Source organism: Chiloscyllium punctatum, chromosome 10 (assembly GCF_047496795.1).
Source record: "Chiloscyllium punctatum isolate Juve2018m chromosome 10, sChiPun1.3, whole genome shotgun sequence".
NCBI classification, from domain to species: Eukaryota; Metazoa; Chordata; class Chondrichthyes; order Orectolobiformes; family Hemiscylliidae; genus Chiloscyllium; species Chiloscyllium punctatum.
The window spans coordinates 58,877,661-58,899,218 of record NC_092748.1 but is presented as its reverse complement, the minus strand read 5'-3'; the positions used below and the strand labels follow the sequence as shown (position 1 = coordinate 58,899,218).

The following is a 21,558-nucleotide window of genomic DNA, read 5'->3' as shown; positions in this document are numbered from 1 at the left end:
TGGCTTCATGCAGGAGCTTAGCTTATTAAAGCCCCAATATGGGGGGGGGGGGGGGGGGGGAGAAAGAGAGGGGTGGAGAGGGGGAAGAGAGAGGGGAACACACAGGACAATCATGAGCTCTTCACACTGGAACTATGAAGAATCAGCTTCACAAATTTCCTATGCATGAATTCTTGGCAAACTAATAGCTCTGAATGTGACTGATATGCAAAAATATGAAGAAAGCACAGTCTGGTTATCTGCTACTTACAGTAGAAATGCAAAAATGTTTCACAGAAAACAGGAGGGGGGGGAAAAAAAAAAAGAGAGGACGGGAGGGGAAAAAGGCAAGGAGAAAGCAGAGAAGGGAAAGTGGGGGAAAAAAAAAGTGGAAAAAACGAAGTGTCCTAAGACACTGGGAGTAAGCAAGGCAAAATTCTAAGAGATTGATAGAATGGGGGAGGCAGTTAAAACGTTTATATAGTGTACTTCATAATCGCAGGACACCTCAAGATGTTTTTACAGCTGGTGATGTACTTTTGAAATGCAATCACTGATGCCCTGCAGAAAATACCAAGCCATTTTATACACACCAAGGTTCCACAAACAGCAATCTGATATAACAACTAAATTAACTGTTTTAATCATGCTAGTTTAGGAATGCATTTGGCGTGAGACAATGGGCAAACTGCCCTGTTCAGCTTCAAGATCATGCCAGGGAATGTTTTGTGTTTCCTTGAAGCCTCAGTTTAACAAACCACAGCACCTCTGACAGTGCAGCACTCAGTACTGCTCTGGGATGTCAGCATGAGTTAAATGACAACGGTCTGACCCTTGAGATGAAAGCACTAACAATTTAACTGCATCTAGTAGTTAGTCATGTTTTCTATTTTCCACCTAATTTCTGTACCAGGAACCAATTTTACTCTGAAATAGTCTCCAGCACTTTGAAATGCCCTTAGGTTGTGGAAGGCACTATCCTTATAGACGCCAGTTTTCAGTGTCTTTTATTAGTTTCTGAATGCTGAATTATTGAGTTGGTACTTGGTGGTACAATTAGAACTTCTTTTGTTTGCAAGTTTAACTACTGGGAATCTGTATCAGCAGCAAAAGTTAGGGATTTTCAGTATAAATTAATGACATGATATCACTTTTGGAGAACCTTCATTGAGAACAATATTCCTTCAAAATAATAGAATTGATTTTATATCAATTCTATATTTTAATCACAACAGATTAAAAGCATTACAAATGCCCATTATCAGTGTTTCAATGGTAGTATTGTTCATATTCTACGAAAGACCAACAATGGCATTTTAGGAATGAGTAAAATTCCAGCTGCATTGTGGATGATAGCATAACCTTCCAAAACCTGCATTCATAAAATTTGTACAAGTAGAAGTTCTGGTACTAGTCTATTCAAACTGTACACACACTTAATGATCTCTTTATAAATTCAATTTGGTCTCATCTTGGAGGAAATCTGAGGACTTATGGTAAGACAATGCTTCTGTTACAGCTCAGGGTTCAACTCTATTCTAAAAGCCACACACCTCAAATTATGCCTTTTTCCAGACATCTTGCAAGTATTTCAGAAGCTTATTCTAATGCAATGAGCAAAGGGTATACATAATAGGCAGTATGGTGGCTCATTGGTTAGCACTGCTGCATCATTAAAGCGGTTAATTTAGTTTGTTATATCAGATTGCTGTTTGTGGAACCTTTGTGTGTGTATAAAATGGCTTGGTATTTTCTGCAGGGCATCAGTGATTGCATTTCAAAAGTACATCACCAGCTGTAAAAACATCTTGAGGTGTCCTGCGATTATGAAGTTCACTATATAAAGTGCATGTTTAACTGCCTCCCCCATTCTATCAATCTCTTAGAATTTTGCCTTGCTTACTCCCAGATTCCAACTTCGGGCAACTGTGTGTTGAGTTTGCACACTCAACCAGTGTCTGCGTGGGTTTCCTCCCACAGTCCAAAGATGTGCAGGCCAGGTGAATTAGCCATGCTAAATTGCCTATGCTAAATTGCCCATTAATAGCTCTTATCAGTACAAACAAATCAGATTGTTCAATTTTCACATGATCAGGACATTGATTTTTTTTGTTAGATTAATCTAGTGAGGCTACACCTCACTACAGCATGACTGAAAGGGAATATTTTCATTTTCAAATTAGGAATTAAAATTGAATTGCAATGGCTTACTAGAAATCAGTCTAATGGATAGCAATATTTGATATTCTCTTATGACATTAAACTGCTCATTTTAAAAAACAGCTTAATGTTTAATATTCTTATTTCATAAGAAGGTGTAAGCATGTAAAACGATCAATTAGATCATTGGAAATTGTCCCATTGGACAGATACATCATGAGTTCATGAAAAGAAGGTTATGTTTAACTAACTTACTGGAATACTGTGAGGACATTATGGTTGCAGTGGACAATGGAGAGTCAGTAGAAGTGATATATCGAGATTTGAAAAGGCCTTTGACAAGGTGCCACAAAGAAAGGGTGCTGCAGAAGATAAAGATGCAAGCTATTACAAGTAATGTATTAGCACAGATAGAGGACTGGTTAACTAACAGGAAGCAAAGAGTGAGATAAATGAGTGTTTTTCTGGTTGACAATGAGTGACTTGTGGTTTGCCTCAGGAATCAGTGTTGGTACCACAACTGTTTACAATTTACAGAGATGATGTGGAATTAGGGACCATGTGTAATATGGCAAAGTTTGCAGAGGACACTAAGATGAGTAATACAGCAACGTGTGCAGAGGGATATGATAATTTAAGTGGTTGGGCAAAGGTCTGGCAGATGGAGTACAATGTTGATAAATGTGAAGTCGTCCAATTTGGTACAAATAACAATAAAAAGGATTATTTGAATGGTAAAAAAATTTCAGCATGCTGCTATGCAGAGGAACCCAAGTGTCCTTGTGCATGAATCGCAGAAGTTTGGTCTGCAAGTGCAACAGGTAATTAAGGCAATTGGAATTTTGTTCTTCATTGCTATGGAGTTTAAAAGAAAGCAAATTATATTACAGCTGTATAGAGTGCTGGTGAGGCCACACCTGGAGTACTGCATGTAGTTTTGGTCTCCTTATTTGAGAAATGATGTACTGGCACTGGAGGAGGTGCAGAGGAGATTCCCTCAGTTGATTCCAGAGTTGAGAAGGTTGGCCTAGGAGGACAGACTGAGTAGACTGGGATCATATTCATTGGAATTTAGAAGAATGAGGGGGATTCATATAGAAACAAAATTATGAAAGGAACAGATAATATAGCAGCAGGGAGGAGGTTTCCACTGGCGGATGAAACAGAACAAGAGGGCATATCCTCAAAATTAGCAAGGGCAGATTTAGGACTGAATTGAGGAACTTCTTCACCCAAAGGGTTGTGAATCCATGGAAGTCCCTGCCTCGTGAAGTTGGTAAGGCTTCCCCAATGAATGTTTTTAAAGCTTTGATAGATAATTCCTCTATTGTTCAAAAAAAATTAAGGGTTATGGAGAGAGGCAGATAAGTGCAGCTGAGGCACAGAAAGATCTTATTAAATGGCAGAGCAGGCTCAAAGGGCCAGATGGCCTATTTCTGCTCCTTGTTCTTATGTTCTTATTACAATTTGACTATGTAAATTTCCATCACAAAACCTTTGACCACCATGTATCTTGAGGCATAAGAAACCAAATAATTTCATAGCAAATATTTTTGCATGTTTTCATTATGTTTTTTATCTGTTTATGAATATAACTACTTAAACTTGTGCCTTCTCATACAGTGGCATTACCTTCATTCCAAATGATTGCATTCTGATTGCTACTTCTTTGCCAATTCTTCCAAGTCCAACAATTCCAAGGACTTTCCCAAACAACTCCATGCCCATGAACTGTAAACACAATACCAAGTGAATGCAATTGAGTTGCAAACTTTAAAACAACAGAAATCTCAAATACAATTCCTGTTTTTATTTCTCACACATTCTATTATTTCTTCCCAAGTAAATGATTCATATACAGATACTTCGCAGCAGCCATTCATGGGAATCTCTAGAGTCACAGCGTGCTATTAGATTGTGGAATGCATGGGACGTCACAGCTGACCCATTTTTTTTTAAACAGACTTCAACAACATGCACACATTTCAGCAAGGCTACTGAAATGTCTGATTTTATTCTAACCTCCACCTCAAACCACTGTTGCAATGTGTAATATACAAGGTTGAGTACTACAGACTTAGAACTTTCCAGCCCATATTACACAAAATCAAAATGAGCTTGTAAACCACTCATCTTTTCACTATATAAGCCTTCACTCAATGCAGATAATAAAAAGGATGGCAACTCTGACTGGATGCATTCTTGGTAACTTCACCTGAACCCTGATTTCTAACTGCCCCACCACTACACCCCAACCATGGGGTGCCCAGTATGTCCATTCCTGCAGTGAATTACCTTTCCATATCAGGCAGTGGGAATTTGATTATCTTTGACCTTCAAAAGGTCGATACAATATGACAGGTGAGATAAAATGAGTAACCAACGTCTTTTCCCCAGGTTAGGGAGTCCAAAACAGTTTTAAGATGAGGAGAAAGATTCAAAAGGGACCAGAGTAGCAATTTTTCATACAGGTGATCCGCATATGGAACAAACTGCCAGAGGAAATGGTCACGGGCAAGCACAATTACCACATTTAAAGAGATGTTTAGTCAGGTACATGGATTGAAAAGGTTGAGGGGGTTATGGACCAAACACAGGCAAATGGGACTAGTTCAGTTTAGGAAACCTGTTTGCATGGAGGAGTTGGGCTGCAGGGTCTGTTTCAGCACTATGTGATTCTATAACTGCCAATTACAAACTATTTTCACATTGCCAATAGTTTTACAACTAATAGACAAGTGCTCACAGAACATGAAAAGTTATTTTCAACCCCCATATGATTTTTCTCCCAGTTTACTCAAACAGTACCTCAAATTAATCATTAATCCATGAAGACTCAAGGCTAACCATAAAAGAGCAGAATTAGGCCATTAGGCTTTTTGATTCTGCTCTGCCATTCGATCATGGCTGAGACTTCTCAATTCCATTCTCTTGCTTTCTCTTCAAATGATCCCCTTACCAGTTAAGAATCTCTTATAAATATACAGAATGATTTCACCTCCACAGCCCTCTGCAGCAATGAGTTCCACAGATTAACCAGCCTCTGGCTGAAGTTCCTCCATATCTCACTTCTAAGAGGTCGTGCTTTCATTCAGACTGTACCCTTGTGTCCTAGTTTCTCCTACTGATGGAAAGATCTTCTCCCCAAACCTCCAGTATTCTGCAAGTTTCAACCCTCTTGAAAAGGGATTTATGGGCTGAGGAACTAATGCTCTTGTGAAAGATAACCAACTTGGATTTAATAATCCCTATCTGGGCTGTTATTTTCCCCATCACTTCAGAACAACTCCTTTTTATCTATGCTGGGTGCTGCTTCTAGCAGACCTTTCTGCACTCTTTATTGAATTAATGTTGATCTCCCAACTTGATAGTAATGGAGGAATAGGATAGGTCATGAAGTTACAACTTGTGGTGAAATACAATTCTGTGGATGTTGAATGCCCATATTGTCCTGCTGATGCTCAACGGACTTGCCAGATCTTTTCCATTTAGCATGATGGTCATGTCACAACACAATGGAGAGCTACGTCTCCAAATTCATTGAGCAGTGGTCACTTCCACTGATGCTATTGTGAACAGATAGATCTACAGAAAGATGAGAATAAGGGAAGGTTAAGTTTCTGTTCTCATTGGTGTTCTCACTCCCTGCTACAGACCTAGCAGCTGTTGACCTTTAAAGACTTGGCCAGCATTGCCAGTAGTCATCACTATAAAGTCATTGTTGGTGATGGAACAGAGTTTGCACCAGAGTACATATGTTCCTGCCAACCCCAATGCCTCTCCCAAGTGGTATTCAACATATAAGAGAAAATTATCAGCTAAAGGTGGCATAAGTGGTAATCCACAGCAAGTTTACTTGCCCAAGAGATTTCATGGAATCCGGAGAACTTTCAGGGCAAATCTCTTCCAACCATATATCACCATGCCATCACCTCTGATGGTCTATTCTCTGTCAGTAGGTCATACTCCGGGATGGTGATGGTGATTTCTGGGACATTGTAAGGTATGACAATGACTACACTAGAGTCTAGATTAGAGTTGTGCTAGAAAAGCACAGCAGGTCAGGCAGCATCTGAGAAGCAGGAAAAAAAAAAAGACGTTTCTGGCAAAAGCCCTTCATCAGGAATAGACACATCAGGAATGACTACACTAGGTTGTGGTACAAGCTTCCAGATGCTGGGTAGGAGACAAGCTGCTTTATCACTGTTGCTAGTGCCTAGGGTGTTGCTGGGAATCTGTCCTACTTTCTTCAGGCTTTGATACAATTGAGTAATCAATACGCTCACAGCTAAGAGTCAACCATATTGCTACAAGTCTATAGTCACATGCAGTCCAGACTAGGACGACAGATTTACTTCCCTAAAAAGTACATTAAAAAAAATATAACATATACTTCACTAAACTAAACAAACAGTGGTTAATCACCATTAGGCTAGTGTTTAATTCCAAACTTTACAGACTCAAATTTCAGTGTCTACCATGGTGGGATTTGAACCCATGACTCCAGCACAATAGCCAAGGTTCTGTATTACTAAATACCACTTACCATTGTCTCTCCTATAAAAAGGTGGGGGAGGGGGAAACTGAACCATAACCACCTTTAGGACTTTTTGTAATCAATGCAAATTTTCTATTCCAGCAAAGAATTTCTTCTAAGAGGAAAAAACTGAATAGAATGGAATAGTAATTCATTGTCACTTGCATCTAGTGGTAGTGGTACCAGTCACCATGATCTCTTGGGACTTGTTTGGTCGGGACCTGTTGTTCAGGACAAATTAAATTCATCTATCATGCCTGTATTCAGTTACCTTCTGGTGAAACGAGTGAGTTATAATCTCTCATCTTTGCTTTCAAGTTGCTCCATTGTCTCATACTTATCTTCTCCAGCCCTAGAATCTCCAAGATGGCTGTGCTCCCCCAATTCTGACATCTTAAACATCCTGGATGGTTCTGCTATTGGTGCCCACATTCTCAGTTGTTTCATACGCACACAGTTCTAGAATTCCCTCCTTAAATGCCCCTGGCTTCTAGCTGTCTTTTATACTTTAAGACACTCCATAATTACTTTCACACAGGAAAAAAAAAGAACCAATGTCTTTGACTATGATTTATGATCATTTGATCTAAAATTGTTGAGATATGGTGACAAATCTTATTTTGTAATGCACCTGTGAAGCACCCAGGAATATTTTAGTGTTGTTTTTGCTTTACATTTGACAAACGTTTACTTGATTTCCTTGTCTGTTTCTGAATCAGCCATAACACACTCACCTTCTTTCTCTCCCAGTTTCCAGCTCTCATGGAAGCAACTCCCTGTGGAATTTGCCTACAATAATAAAGTAAATAGTAATTCATTTCACCATAGCTGAAAATAGAATACAGCACTTTTACTGAAATCCAACTGTGGTAAGCATTAAAATCAAGATATTATAGTAGAATTAGATCAGAATACAAGGATACTACTGCTGAAAACAGGGTTATAAACAAGACAAATTAGATTAGATTCTCTACAGTGTGGAAACAAGCCCTTCAGCCTAACAGGTCCACACCAACCCTCTGAACAGTAACCTGCACAGATCCATTTCCTTCCGACTAATGCACCTAGCACTATGGGCAATTTTGTATAACCAATTCACCTGACCTGCACATCTTTGAATTGAGAGAGAGGAAACCCACACAGACATGGGGAGAATGTGCAAACTCCACACAGAGTTGCCAGAGGCTGGAATCAAACCCAGATCCCTGGTGCTGTGAGGCAGCAGTGCTAACCACTGAGCCACTATGCCACCCAAAGCATGCTGTACAAAAGTGACAGACATCAATCGATTCATCTACAAAGCCTGCATGCACGTTGCTGTGGAATCTCCTGAGAAAGTCAAAGGATGGAAAATCCTTAATTTACAGAAAAATTCTAGGTAATTTCTCTCTCAGCATCCCAAGCAACCAAACAAGTCCGAAGAGATCATGGTGACTGGTACCACTACCACTGTCAACAAATGTAACTTCTAGAATTTATGATTATATCTCCCCCTCAAAAAGTGGAGTGTTCTCCATACCAGTTGCATAAATTCAGAGTCAAACAGCAGAGAAATATACCTTACAATCCTACCAGTCCATGATGGGATGTTACAGGTTGTACAGAACATGGAGGCTATTCTGCAATACTATGTCCAGTTCTGGTCTCCCTGTTATAGGGATATTATTATTAAATTGGAGTGGGGTCAGAAAGGATTTATCAGGATGTTGCCAAGAATGGAGGAGTGATGGAGAGGCTGGGACCTTTTTCCCCCCAGAGCACTGAGGGTTATAGACATTTATAAAATAATAAGAGGGGCATAAACTGAAGAGCAAGTGTCTCTTCCTTAGGGTGGGGGACTTCACGATCAAGGGCTATATATTTAAGGAGAGAGGAGAAAAATTTTCAATACCACTAGGGGCAACATTTTACTTTTTTTTTTAAAAGTAGTGTCGTTCATGCATGGAGTGAAGTGGTGGATGCAGATAAAGTTAGTGTTTAAAAGATAATTAAATAAATACATGAATGAGAAATGTCTGGATGGATCTGGGCCAAGAACAGGCAGGTGAAGTTTGTTTAGTTTGGGATTATGGTTGGCATGGACTGGTTGGACCGAATGGTCTGTTTCCGTGCTGTTTTCTTTGGAATAATGCAGTAAATCCATATTCAACACATACTGGCAACTTATTCTAGAGCTTGAACACAAAATAATTACCCTCTCACATAGGAAAAAAAAAGGAACAAAGAACAATACAGCAGAGGAACAGGCTCTTTGGCCTTCCAAGCCTGCGCTGCCAAGTGATAGAAGCTTACAGTCAAAGACATTTCCACAAAAATGAACTGGGAGGCCTTAATATTTTGTATCAATTAGGCAGCTCATCAGTAAATTTAAGTGCATTCAAGAGTTTTCTAAACCAGTGTGTTCCAGAACAGAGTAGTGAGCTAGGTTTAATAAGTCAAATTTTGTTAATAATCTAACAGTGTGGAAAAATGTAACAATTATAATATATTCCGATTCATTATTGGGTATGAAAAGGAGAAGTATGGTGTGGCTCCCAAGTTTCCAGATTTTGGCAAGATTAACATTTAATAGGACAAGACACTGCCAATTACAGCACAGCAGTGGCAGGTGTTCAAAAGAGTTTAGCTTAATACAGGTCCATTAAAAATCCATTCAGGGTAGGACATTCACTTACTCAAATGTCAATCATGCTTGGTATGACTAGCAAGAGATAAAACTAAACAGCAAACAAAAAAAAAGTGTGAAAAGTTATATTTTTGTCAGTTCCCAGTGTCTATATTAGGAACAAAGGAAGACAAAGTAAGCTAAATTCAAAAGTAACTGGACAGTGAAACTTAAAAGGGAATATAACTTAAAGGAAGAGGACAATCAAATGTAACACAGACCTCAAAAACTGATAAAAGCAATCTTGCAAAACAAAAATAAAGAAACGCCAAACTTGAACAATTACAGTGTCTCAATCTTCACAAGGGGGAAGAGTATATAACTGACATTACAAGGAAACTAATTTGCCAAGAACATTGAGTGTAGAATCAGGGTGGCTAAATTGAGCTAGTATACAGATGAGTTCTAATCTCACTAAGTCACAAAACAGACTGGAGGCCAATAAGTTAGCCTGTTGAAAATTGATGCTAAAATACAAACTACAAGTTAATTTTAACCTGAGTATGTGTGGATGATCACCAATTCGTATGTATCAGATTCTAGCAGTTCTTCTTGGAACAATTCTCATTACTGTCAAAGAGAACAATACTCTCTTGTAGCACATCAATTATTGCACCAAGTATTGCTAACACATCTGTGGAATAATACTTGACAAACTGAGAACTCAACTGTTACTGTTGAACAATTAGGTCTTATTGTCATCTATTCCTCTCCCCAACTACAAGAGAGAAGTTGAACCGTTCAGAGGATAGGGCAGAAAAATGACAGTGACCATAATCATATCCTATTCTAAACATTACCAACAGAAACACAGTCTTTATAAATCTTGGTCAAATCCAAGTAATCTATTAAAAGCATGTGGAACTCCAGAAAATCAATAATCTGAACTAAATCTAGACAAAATGACAGCAGTTCCATTAGACGTGATTTTTAAATTCTTGTGGAATTAGCGCTTGCAGAGGGGGGTTGCAATTACGTGGACAGATTGTCAAACTTGTCAGTTATCTTGCAAAAACAAAACACTAAACCTAATAGGCATTAGAGATCAAAACAAAGTGAGATTTGTACACCCGAGTAAATATACTAAGTTTTTATTTCAATACAATGTCACATTAAGATATTGAGATCAGAGATAAACCTTTCATCACCAGACAGAATTTGTTGAAGCTTCACATCTTGCATTCATCAAGATAACTGAAAGAATTTCAAACCGCAACAATTTATACCACAGGAGAAATTAAGGAGTGTTCGGTTGGGAAATTAACTGATTGTTGCACTCTCCATGGCAATGCCTCAGCCAGAGAACTATAGATTCCCAAGCTTCCAAGCAGTTCACTGATACCAAGTTTTAATGTCCCATTGATTGGCTGACTGAAACAAGCAACATGTGCCTATTATGTGCCCATACTAAAATTTACAAGAAAATAATCATTTTTATACATGATTTGGTGATTGGGCAGCACTTGAACAATTCTGGGTGTGCTAATAGCTACACTAAACCAATTTCAAATAATTACTCAAACTGATAATTGGCTCAATAATATTTACTAGAAGCAAAGACTCAAAAACTCAGGGAGCTATGCTCTGCAAACAAAAAGAAATATACTCAAGCCTTGTGCTTTTATGGATTACTCACAAAAATGGGTAGCCTATGGGTCCCCACTGTTTTCTCCATTACAACACAAGAGTCAACTTGCCAAACAACTGCAAATTCCTTTGTTCCTGTGATAGAAGCTGCTGTCTTTGATTTAATCACTAATGACTTTGCTACAATTACCATTCCAAATGTATTAAAAATATACTAACATTAAGCCATACATGTTATATAAAAAAAATTTGTAATCTTTGGTTTTAGATGTACCTGTAAATGAGGATTTTTTTTTGTAACTTAGCAATACCTACAATCAATAATTTAATTAGAAGAATATACAACTGTCCACAAACCTTACCTGGCCAGGCACATGATCATTGCACAAGTCAATTCTGCTGCACTAATAGTGTTTCCATTTGGCGTGCTTTGAAGAAAAAGAAATAAATTCAGTTGCTAATCTTTTAAAGATTGCAAAAGCAGACTTCGGTCTAGGAAAAGCAATGACTAACTGGTTCAAAGATTATAAATTTAAAAAGGTGCATTTATCTATTTCTACTTCATTTACTTTATTTTAGAATTGAGTAATATTGCTCTGCATTGTGATTTGTTCCAAATAATCTTCAACAACTTGTATTTGCTTCAGTTTCAAATACTACAAAAACCAAATTCTATGACAAAGTCATTTCTTGAATTTGATTAGTTGAACCTGAAAAAGTAAGATGCATTTTGAGACACCTGGTCCAGAAATGACAGCTAAGCTGAAACAAAAACACTTTCTAAGTGTAAAGATAGATTTGTGTAAGAAGACAGACATGCATTTAGTAAGTTGCAGTGATTTACAATATTCATAAGACTTACAAATGGAGCTCCAAAATTTCCCCTCAAACTTCCATTAATATATTCTAACACATTTTCAAAACAAAAAACCGCCTACGTTACAAAGCAAAACTGACATGTATTATGCTTGTATAAGTTCCTGAGTGTGAAAATGTATGACAATTCTGCAAAAAGACAATGTAGCCAATGGCGATGTGGAAAGTAGTAAAATATACAAGTGATTCTTAATGTTCTTTTTAGTTGAAATAAAGACATTGGGAGTACATACTATAAACAAATGAATTTTGTATACATATAGCAAAGCTAGTTATCTTTTAGACCAATGTTATGCAAATGTCACTTTCTCAGTACATTTAAAATTTTAGACTTGCTCTCATTATTCCTACTTCATCACAATGATTCCATTCCTTGTTGATGTTTCCACATCCACATTATCTACTCCAGTTCCAGCTCTGCCAATTATCTTCAGGTTCTTTGCAGCATTTATAACATCAGCAGTAACTTTTGTTCCAGAACGGATAATAAGTCCATCATAATCCTATGACAATAGAAATTCATTAGAACTCTTATTTGAATTTGCCTTTGTCCTGCAAGTTTACACAACAAAAAAAATTGTAAAGCATAATTATCACACATTTCTATAACAATTATCACACACGTCCATCCAAACAACATCTCACCCCAACCCAGTCAACCCACATTTCCCATAGCTAATTCACCTACCCGGCACATCCCTGCTCATGGTGGGTAATTTAGCTTGGTCAATCCATCTAGCCTGCATATCTTTGGACTGTGGAGGAGATAGAGCTCCCAGAGGAAACTCACAGACACATTCAAATCACAGCCACACCAGACAAAGAATCAGAATCCCAAACAGCACAGCCTATAAAGTTGGCACTGATCCTCCAGACAACATCCCATCCAGACTCATTTTCCCTGTAACCCCACATTTACTACAGCTAATCCACCTAACCTGCATCATATCTTTGGACTATGGGAGAAAACCAGAATGATCAGCAGAAACCCACATAAACCCAGGGACAACATTTGCTATCCTCCAGTCTTCTGATAATATTCCTGTAGACAATGACAACAAAGATGAAAGCCAAAGGCTCTGCAATCTCCTGCTTGGCTTCCCAGAGAATAAATCCCATTTGGGCCAAACTTCAAAATTCTGGAAAGTATGAAAATAGATAACACCTCCTTGTGAACCTCAATCCAGTCTAGTCTAGTAGACAGTATCTCTAATCTCCTGAACAACACTTTTTTTTCCCCCCCAGTGTGAATACTGATGAAAAATATTCATTTAGCACTTCCCTATCTCCTCTGACTCCACACACACAAAACTTCCCACTACGATCCTTGATTGGCCCTAATCTTTCTTTAGAAATTATTTTATTCCTGATATACCTATAGAAAGTTTTTGGGATTTCCTTGATCCTATATGCCAATGACTTCTCATGTCCCCTCCTGGCTCTTAAATTCTCTCTTTAGGTCTTTCCTGGCTAGCTTCTAACTCTCAAGCACCCTTACAAAGCCTTCCTGTCTTATCCTAACATAAGCCTTCTTCCTCTTGACAAGAGATTCAACTTCTTTAGTACATAAAGACTTCCTCACTCGACCACTTCCTGCCAGGTACATACTTATTAAGGACTGGAAATACTATAGTTCGAGGACTTTAGATGGGTCTGTTTTTGTCCAATGTGTGCAGAATGGTTTCCTGTCATTATTAGACAAGCCAACAAGGGGCAAGGCCACACTGGATTTGGTACTGGGTAATGAACCTGGCCACGTGTTAGATTTGGACATAGGTGAGCACTTTGGTGATAATGACCACAATTCCATTGCTTAAGTGAACAGAACCAAAAGGGATAGGTTTTTACCACAGGGCAAGAGAGTTATTGCTGGGGAAAAGGCAATTATGATAAGATTAGGCAAGATTTAGAACACACAAGATGCTAACCACTGAGCCACCTTATTGGAAGGATGTTGTGAAATTTGAAAGGGTTCAGAAAAGATTTACAAGGAAGTTGCCAGGATTGGAGGGTTTGCGCTTTAGGGAGAGGCTGTATAGTTTGGAGCAGTTTTCCCTGGAGTATCAGAAGTGGAGGGCTGACCTTATAAAGATTTATAAAATCACGAGAGGCATAGATAGGATAAATACACAAGGTCTTTTCCCTGGACTGGGGGAGTCCAAAACTAGAGGGTATAGGTTTAGGGTGAGAGGGGAAAGATAGAAAAGAGACCGAACAGGCAATTTTTTCACGCAGAGGGTTGCTGCGTGTATGGAATGAGCTGTCAGAGGAAGTGGAGGCTGGTACAATTGCAACATTTAAGAGGCATTTGGAAGGGTATCTGAATAGAAAAGGTTTGGAGGGATATGGACCAGGTGCTGACAAGTGGGACTAGATTGGGTTGGGCTACCTGGTCAGCATGGACAAGTTGGACCAAAAAGTCTGTTTCCATACTGTACATCTCTATGACTCTATCTACTCAACCGTTCTGTTTGATCTATCACCTTCTCCCCTCCTTTCATCTACCTATCACACTCCCAGCTACCTTGGCTCACACCCCTCCCCCCCCCCCCCCCCCACCACCAGCCAGCCCCAGCCCCTGCCCCTCATTTCTCCCTTAGACCCCGAGCCTCAAACCTCACTCCTGATGAAGGGCTTATTCCTGAAACATCAATTCTTCTGCTCCTCAGATGCTGCCTATGCTTTTCCAGCACCACACACTACACTATCTATTTATTGCCAGGCTAACCTGATGTTACATAATGATTTGGAAAATAAGGAGGAAAGCAAACAGGGAAAAAAATTGAGACTGGCAGGGAGGTGGAGAGCTTGTTTTCTGTCTGGAGAAGAGGATACAAAAAAAAAGTAACCGTTTTAAACATAAGCAATTTTCTGGGCATAATTCACTGGTTTGTCTTTTCGAGCCATAATGCAAACAGAGGTAAACAGCATTAGAAAAGTGACAGAATAAAGATCAAAGACTGAAACATGAAATGAATGCAGACGTAATTCCTTGCGGGATCCATAGTAAATTATAGACCATATGGAATTTATATTAGTACTCCTTTTTTAAAAAAAGCAAAAATGAGAAATGCACAGTCTTAAGATGTAACCTTTAACTGTCGACTGATATTTTTGCAATAAGTATCTATACTATAGATATTTGAAGTTTCAAACATGGGCGACAAAGGTTCATTTTGCTTTGATTTGGATTCACCTGATGAATAATAAGCAAATAAGTTATCGGGTACAGGCTCAAAATCTCCACTGTTCATGTTAAAACCTCGCTGAAGCCATTTAACAATTCGAGGCAATGTTTGGGAGAGCGTCTGAAATTACTTTTGGAAAAATCTTGGCGAATTGTCAATGACGTATCGTTAAGGTTCGACAGCAGCCCGAGTTCACCTTGTTCGTTTTGGACGGGGAAACCTCTGAGCGATGTTGCATCAGAAAAGAGGAGGGTGATGGTGGGTCTCCTGGTAATCCAGGAGACGGCGCCGCGCTATCAGATATAGTACATCCACAAGGTTAAAAACAATGACTGCAGATGCTGGAAACCAGATTCTGGGTTAGTGGTGCTGGAAGAGCACAGCAGTTCACACATAACGGCAAAACAAAAACAACGTTTGGGAGCAACTGTTCCAAATGATTCAATGTTGCTAGCTACTCCTACAACCGATCTCAAGTCTAACGTATACATGTCACACCTAGAGAATAAGAGAAATAATATTCTCTCTAATATTATCCTTCGATCAGCTGAGCCCTAGTAAGACCAAATCTAGCGTCATCTCCCGCCCCTCCATCAAAATTACACCGTTTACACACATCATCGCGACTGCAAATACCTGACATGCTTTCATCATAAAGACTCACAATATAATTTTTTAGAATTTTGAATCCTACCTTAATTTCAGCCAGGAGTTCATTCTTGGTCATTGTTTCCCTCTGGACCACTTTGATGCCATTTTCTTCCAGAATCTTCTTGCAGCTGGCATCTACGCGTTCACTGATGAGAAAATTACAGACGGACAAAGCCATCTTTCTTCCTGACTGTTTCCTTTCTAACTTGAAGTTCGCCGGAGCTGAAGTGAGCACGTGCTCACCCTTCTGATTTTCCAAAAGCTGCTTTTCACCCCACCCTCTGGCAATTGTATCGAAGCCACCTCCTTTAAAAAAAAACCGAGCTCGTACACGTAAATCAGCAAGCCGGGCTGAATATGTTAATTTTAAACACGACAACGTGATGGTTATACACTACAATCTATGTTGATTGTAAAACGAGTTGGCAACATTTCGGAATAATTATTCACTTAGGGATAATGAAAATGAAATATTTCACCGGTTAGCGCCTTTTCATCCCACAAAGTTTTGTGAAACTGGTGCAAAAAATAACTAGTGCTTTATTGTTCGAGGACGACTTAAATTCGTGATGTATTTATACTGCAAGTTTAACAAAGCAGATCCTCTACGCAGTAATACCAGAAGTGTAAATACTAAAGCGATTAACCTCATAGGGAGTCTTGTTCTACTTTATTTGAACGTTTGTGCAAGGATAGGCTGTACTTACACTGCGACATTGCAAAGCGGTTTTACATTAAAGTTAAATGGCCGCGAATTTCTGTAGAAGTTGTGATGATTAAGCATTTTGGACGAACTTTGGATACCCTTATGGAGTACAGTGGAATATCAAACATCTCATCTACAATGAATACTTTAAGTAGTTCAAAATAATACCAAAAACAACTAAAATAGTAAAGGATCGTACCTCCCAATGCACGAATAGTACATAATTTACGTAATTAACGCTTTTGAAATAACTTTTGAGTACTGACATAAGAATATTGACCCGCAGCGTTCGCTGTGTCGACTGGGAGTTCTGTGTCTTGAAGCTGGATATTTAGTGGTAGGAAAGGGACAACAAAAGATCTCTGTCTGCAATGCCTTATGTAATAACATTAATCACAGACTGTGGCCAGTTTTCCAAATTCCTTCCTGATTCATTTAATGCTGATTTGAGTAACGAAAAACATGTGTTGCACCGTGAATAAAATAAATGATCCCCAGTGTGCAGAATACTCCAACCAGCCTTTAAAACCAGTTCATAAAATGAATTGCATCGTGGAGATAATCTTGCATAAATTAAAACTTCTAATTTGCACAGCTGAGAGCCGTGCTGATGGAAAACCTGCAACAGGCTTTTGAAAGGAGGTCGTTTCTTATTCTATTGAACGCTAACTTGATCGACAAGTTTTGGCTTGGTGCCGTCAATTCTGAAGAAACATTACCATTTTCTACAAGTTCTTCAGTGTCCATCAAGATAAAAGCTGAAAATTCCTTGATGATCAAAATAAATCTCATACCCAAATTATATGTTATGGATGCTGCTTCAGATTTATTATATTAGACTTCAGCATAAAGTCTTATGCGACACTGAAAGAGGCCATTCAATCTTTTGAAGAACACTATCAGACCGTAAAACATAGAGGCAGAAGTAGGCCATTAAGCGTTTCAAACCCGCTCCTCCATTTAATGAGATTATGGTCGACCCATGATCTGTTCTGACAATCCTGAACTCCACTTTCTGGCTTTACCCACAGAAAATTTGCTCCCCTTAATGATTAAAAGTGTTTATCTCAGCCTTGAATGTACTTACTAACTCACCCTGTACAGCACTCTGTAGTAAAGAATTCCAAAGATTTATCATCCTCCTAGAAAACAAAAATCCTCATCTCTGTCTTAAATGGGAAACTCCTTACTCTGAGATTATGCCCTCTGGTCCAGACTCTCCCATGAGAGGGAAACAACATTTCCACATCTACCTTGTCAAACCCCCTAAAAATCATATAGGTTTCCAATAGGTCTCATCTCATTCTCTGTAACTCCAATGAGAACAAGACTAATCTACTCTTAAGAAATCCCTCTATACTCAGGATCAAGGAAGATCAGAAAACTCGTAAACAAGTGCAAGAGATAATTAGGAATATTAATAGAATGTTGGCACTTATTTTGAGCAGTATAAGAGTAGGGAAGACTTACTGTAAGTGTACAAGGTGCTAATGAGACTATATTTGGGGTAAAGCTCGTGCTTCCAAATAAACCTGTTGGGATATAACCTGGTGTTGTGTGATTTTTAACATTTGGGGTACTATGTTTTAACCCTCTAAAGAAATACATTATTTCATTGGAGGCAGTTCAAAGAAGGTGTACTAGGATCCTGGTATGGTGGGATTGTTTTATGGGCAAAGGCTAAACATGTTGGAATTCATTGGAGTTTAGACTAATGAGAGGTGATCTCATTGAAACATATAGGATTTTCAAGGGGCTTGACAGGGTAAATGTTGTGAGGAAATTGAATAAAGATTCGTGCACTTTGTGTCTTTCACTGTGTCTTACAGTTGTACACACACACAAAAAAAGAAAAAAAAAGAAGAAAAAAAATGTTGAGAGGATGTTTCCCCCATGGGAGAGTCTAGGACCAGAGGGCAAAATCTCAAAGAGGTGCCAATTTAATACTGAGATGAGGAAAGTTTTTTTTTTCTCTTCGAGGATTGTGAATCTTTAGAACTCAGAGAGCTGTGGGAACAGAGTTCTAGTGTATGTTTAAGGCTGAGATAAATAGATTCTTGATCAGTAGGTGAATCAAATGTTATAAGGTAGCACAGAAAAGTGGATGTGAAAAATATCAGATCAACAATGCCCCTATTGAATGACAGAGCAGGCTCAATGTGCCAAACAGCCTACTATGTGCAGTTTCTTATGGTCTTGTGATCTTTTGATCAATCTGGTGAACCTGCTCTGCATTACCTCCAATGAACATATCTTTCCTTAAGATAAGGGGATTAAATATTTTCACAGTATTCTAGGTATGGTCAATATGTAAAAAGTAAACAGAAAACTGTCCTGCAGCCAAAAGATTTTTTTGTTCAAATTTCTATTTGCCCCCATATTGCCTTCAGACTCAGCCATTGCCATATCTTGCTCTGTTAATGAACTGCAAGAGAGAACAAGGTAAGAAGTTGAATATTGATTGAATAGTGGACATTTGTTTTCAGTAACACATAACTTGATGTAAGTTGCTATATGTGTACATTCAGGGAAAGTTGTCTGATGGTTATATTTAATTATCATTTGTAGCTTCCAAAGCAAAATCTTCAGATGCAGGAGGGTGCATGCGCATTTTTGAATGTTTTACTTTTGCTGGTTTGCAGAATCTTTTTATTTGAGACTAACTGTGGAGATGGGCCTAAATGCAGAAGGCACTTCCACTCAGGCAGGTTGGGTTTTCTCACAGTATTGTGTTCTTCTTGGATCTGTGCATTTTCATCTGCAGATGGAACACCAAATATTATGGGTAGGCAATTCTAACCGGATAAAAACAATGACTGCAGATGCTGGAAACCAGATTCTGGATTAGTGGTGCTGGAAGAGCACAGCAGTTCAGGCAGCATCCAAGTAGCTTCGAAATCGACGTTTCAGACAAAAGCCCTTCTTTTGCCCGAAACGTCGATTTCGAAGCTACTTGGATGCTGCCTGAACTGCTGTGCTCTTCCAGCACCACTAATCCAGGCAATTCTGACCACCTGCTAGGACCTTCCAGGCACCATATTTAAATGATACCCATGCAACACTTTGCTTTCTACAACCAAGGAGCATCACTCAATCTCATTGCTGCTCATCACTCTCTACCATGCCTGTAGATGTCAGAGACCCAGCAAAATGCAGCACTGTGGTTTAGTAATGACTTTATGGAGGTTCTCCTTAAAGCTGTCCAAGAGAGAAGGGAAATACTTTCCACCTGGAATGACAACAAAATGCTACTCTCTCTGATGAAGGAAATCTGAATGGAAGAGGATGCAGAGGTCAACAACCATGGACAGTCCAAGAGAACCTGTTCCAGTGTCACAAAAGAGTAAACGATACAGTGAACTATGTGAGGACACGTACCATTATATATTCAATTGTTCATGCCCCTATGAATCTTGACACTGTGCAAGAAAGTAACACACTAGATTAAGTGCCAGGCATCTGTATCTGTTACCTCACCTCACGTGCAATTAGTTAAATTATAAAGTTTAGCACTACTTGCATTACCATGATCCTGACTTTCGCACATCTGCCAGGGTTCCGAATTAAAACATGTAAGGGAACTACAATACTCAATTGTTCATACACCACCAACTCATCAACCTTTCATCACAGCTAGAAAGATATGCACATCTGATGCTTTTCAGTAAAGGCTTGCATGGGAAAATAGCACCACCGCAAAACATGGCTTTGGGATGAACAGCTTGCAGGTGTCTCAGACACACGGAGGATGTAATGCTTTACTGATTTACATTAACTCTAGCTTTCTAATGACCATTTTTTCCTTTTAAATCCTTAACTCTCAAATTTCCCTGCACTACACTCTTCTTACAACTACTGCACATGGAAGATCACAGCTCTGCAGATTGATGTTAAAAATCACACAGCACCAGGTTATAGCCCAACAGATTTAATTGGAAGCACACTAGCTTTCGGAGCGACACTCCTTCATCAGGTGATAGTGACTATCACCTGATTAAAGAGCATTGCTCTGAAAGCTAGTGTGCTTCCAATTAAACCTGTTGGACTATAACCTGGTGTTGTGTGATTTTTAACTTTGTACACCCCAGTCCAACACCAGCATCTCCAAATCATAACTGCAGATTGATAGCTTTGTCAACCAATGCATGCAAAGTATTATGTTAATATCTTTTAATACTTTTGCAGGCAAACAATATACACAATAAATGCAGATATGCAGAGATAGGGAGAAAAATGTCTAACGTAAGAGTACTAACCTGTTTTGAGTTATAAGCTGCCTTGCTGGCAGGAGAGCAAGGGGGATGTGCCTTTTTTGAAGGAGAGATTGGATCTCTCCAGCTAACAAGTGAGAAAGCTTCCAAGCAGTTACCAGCTACACATAAAGCAGCAGCAACTCAATAAAACCTTGAGTAAGGCTGTCAGATTGACACTAACAAATAGTTGTTATATTTTTCAATGCAGATCCAGGCCATAACTAGAAGAAAAAGTATTTCTGAGGAGGAACAGTTGCAAACTCAGGGTATACCATCAAGGTGTTCCTTCTCACCCTTGACCAGTTCAGATATCCACCTCAATGAGTAATCTCATTTAGATTCGGCTTGCAGTCACTTACTTGAGCACAATGTTGACAGAGGCCTGCAACTAGAAGGGAAAGAAACAGCCAAGGTCCCTAACAATGAGAACAGTTGGTGAATAAACCTCTGCTGAACCTAGTACAGATGAACTTCTGGATTTTGTTTTTAATGAGCTGATGGGAATAAAGAGGTAAATAGGAATTTTAATATTTTAAAGCTATAAGCTTTCCCTGAAGGAAGTAACAGCTGTATGCCATAATTAGCTTAAAGTGCTAATTGTCAACAAATATTGCTGCAAAGTCATTTGCCCTCTCATCTAGTCACTGTAAGGTAGATGATCCATGTCTCAAAACTGCCCTGGCTTCCTAAGTATCCATGTCATCAGTGATGGTTCCCTCAGCAGCTCTGTCATGTTCCTAGTCTTCTTCATTTGAGGGACAGGTAGTCAGTCCATCTTGTCCTTTTCTAGATTCTGACTTTATCAATGAGCCAGGTAGTGCAGGGCTCAATAAATACAATTCTGGAGACCCTATCTGGTGTCCACTAGAATGTAGTGGCAATCAGAAGGCAAATTATCTGTTCATTGATGGCCCACATGAATTCCTGAGATTACTAGCTATGCCTTGTGGGATGTT

At 39.0% G+C, this 21,558-nt stretch overlaps 2 protein-coding genes across 3 annotated transcripts in view; one reads left to right on the top strand and one right to left on the bottom strand.

The window, feature by feature from the left end:
• Positions 1-16,673, bottom strand: part of phgdh (phosphoglycerate dehydrogenase) — a 61,611-nt gene extending 44,938 nt beyond the window's left edge. Inside the window, exons 1-6 of the mRNA XM_072579271.1 lie at positions 16,549-16,673; positions 15,687-15,949; positions 12,156-12,307; positions 11,291-11,356; positions 7,411-7,465; positions 3,772-3,870 (exon numbers count right to left, since the gene is read on the bottom strand). Coding sequence (XP_072435372.1) covers positions 3,772-3,870; positions 7,411-7,465; positions 11,291-11,356; positions 12,156-12,307; positions 15,687-15,821 — 507 coding nt within the window. The 5' untranslated portion in view covers positions 15,822-15,949; positions 16,549-16,673. The remainder of the gene's footprint in view (positions 1-3,771; positions 3,871-7,410; positions 7,466-11,290; positions 11,357-12,155; positions 12,308-15,686; positions 15,950-16,548) is intronic.
• The window catches only part of cfap210 (cilia and flagella associated protein 210), a 193,092-nt gene that overhangs the window by 95,114 nt on the left and 76,420 nt on the right, over positions 1-21,558 (top strand). The window lies entirely within an intron of this gene.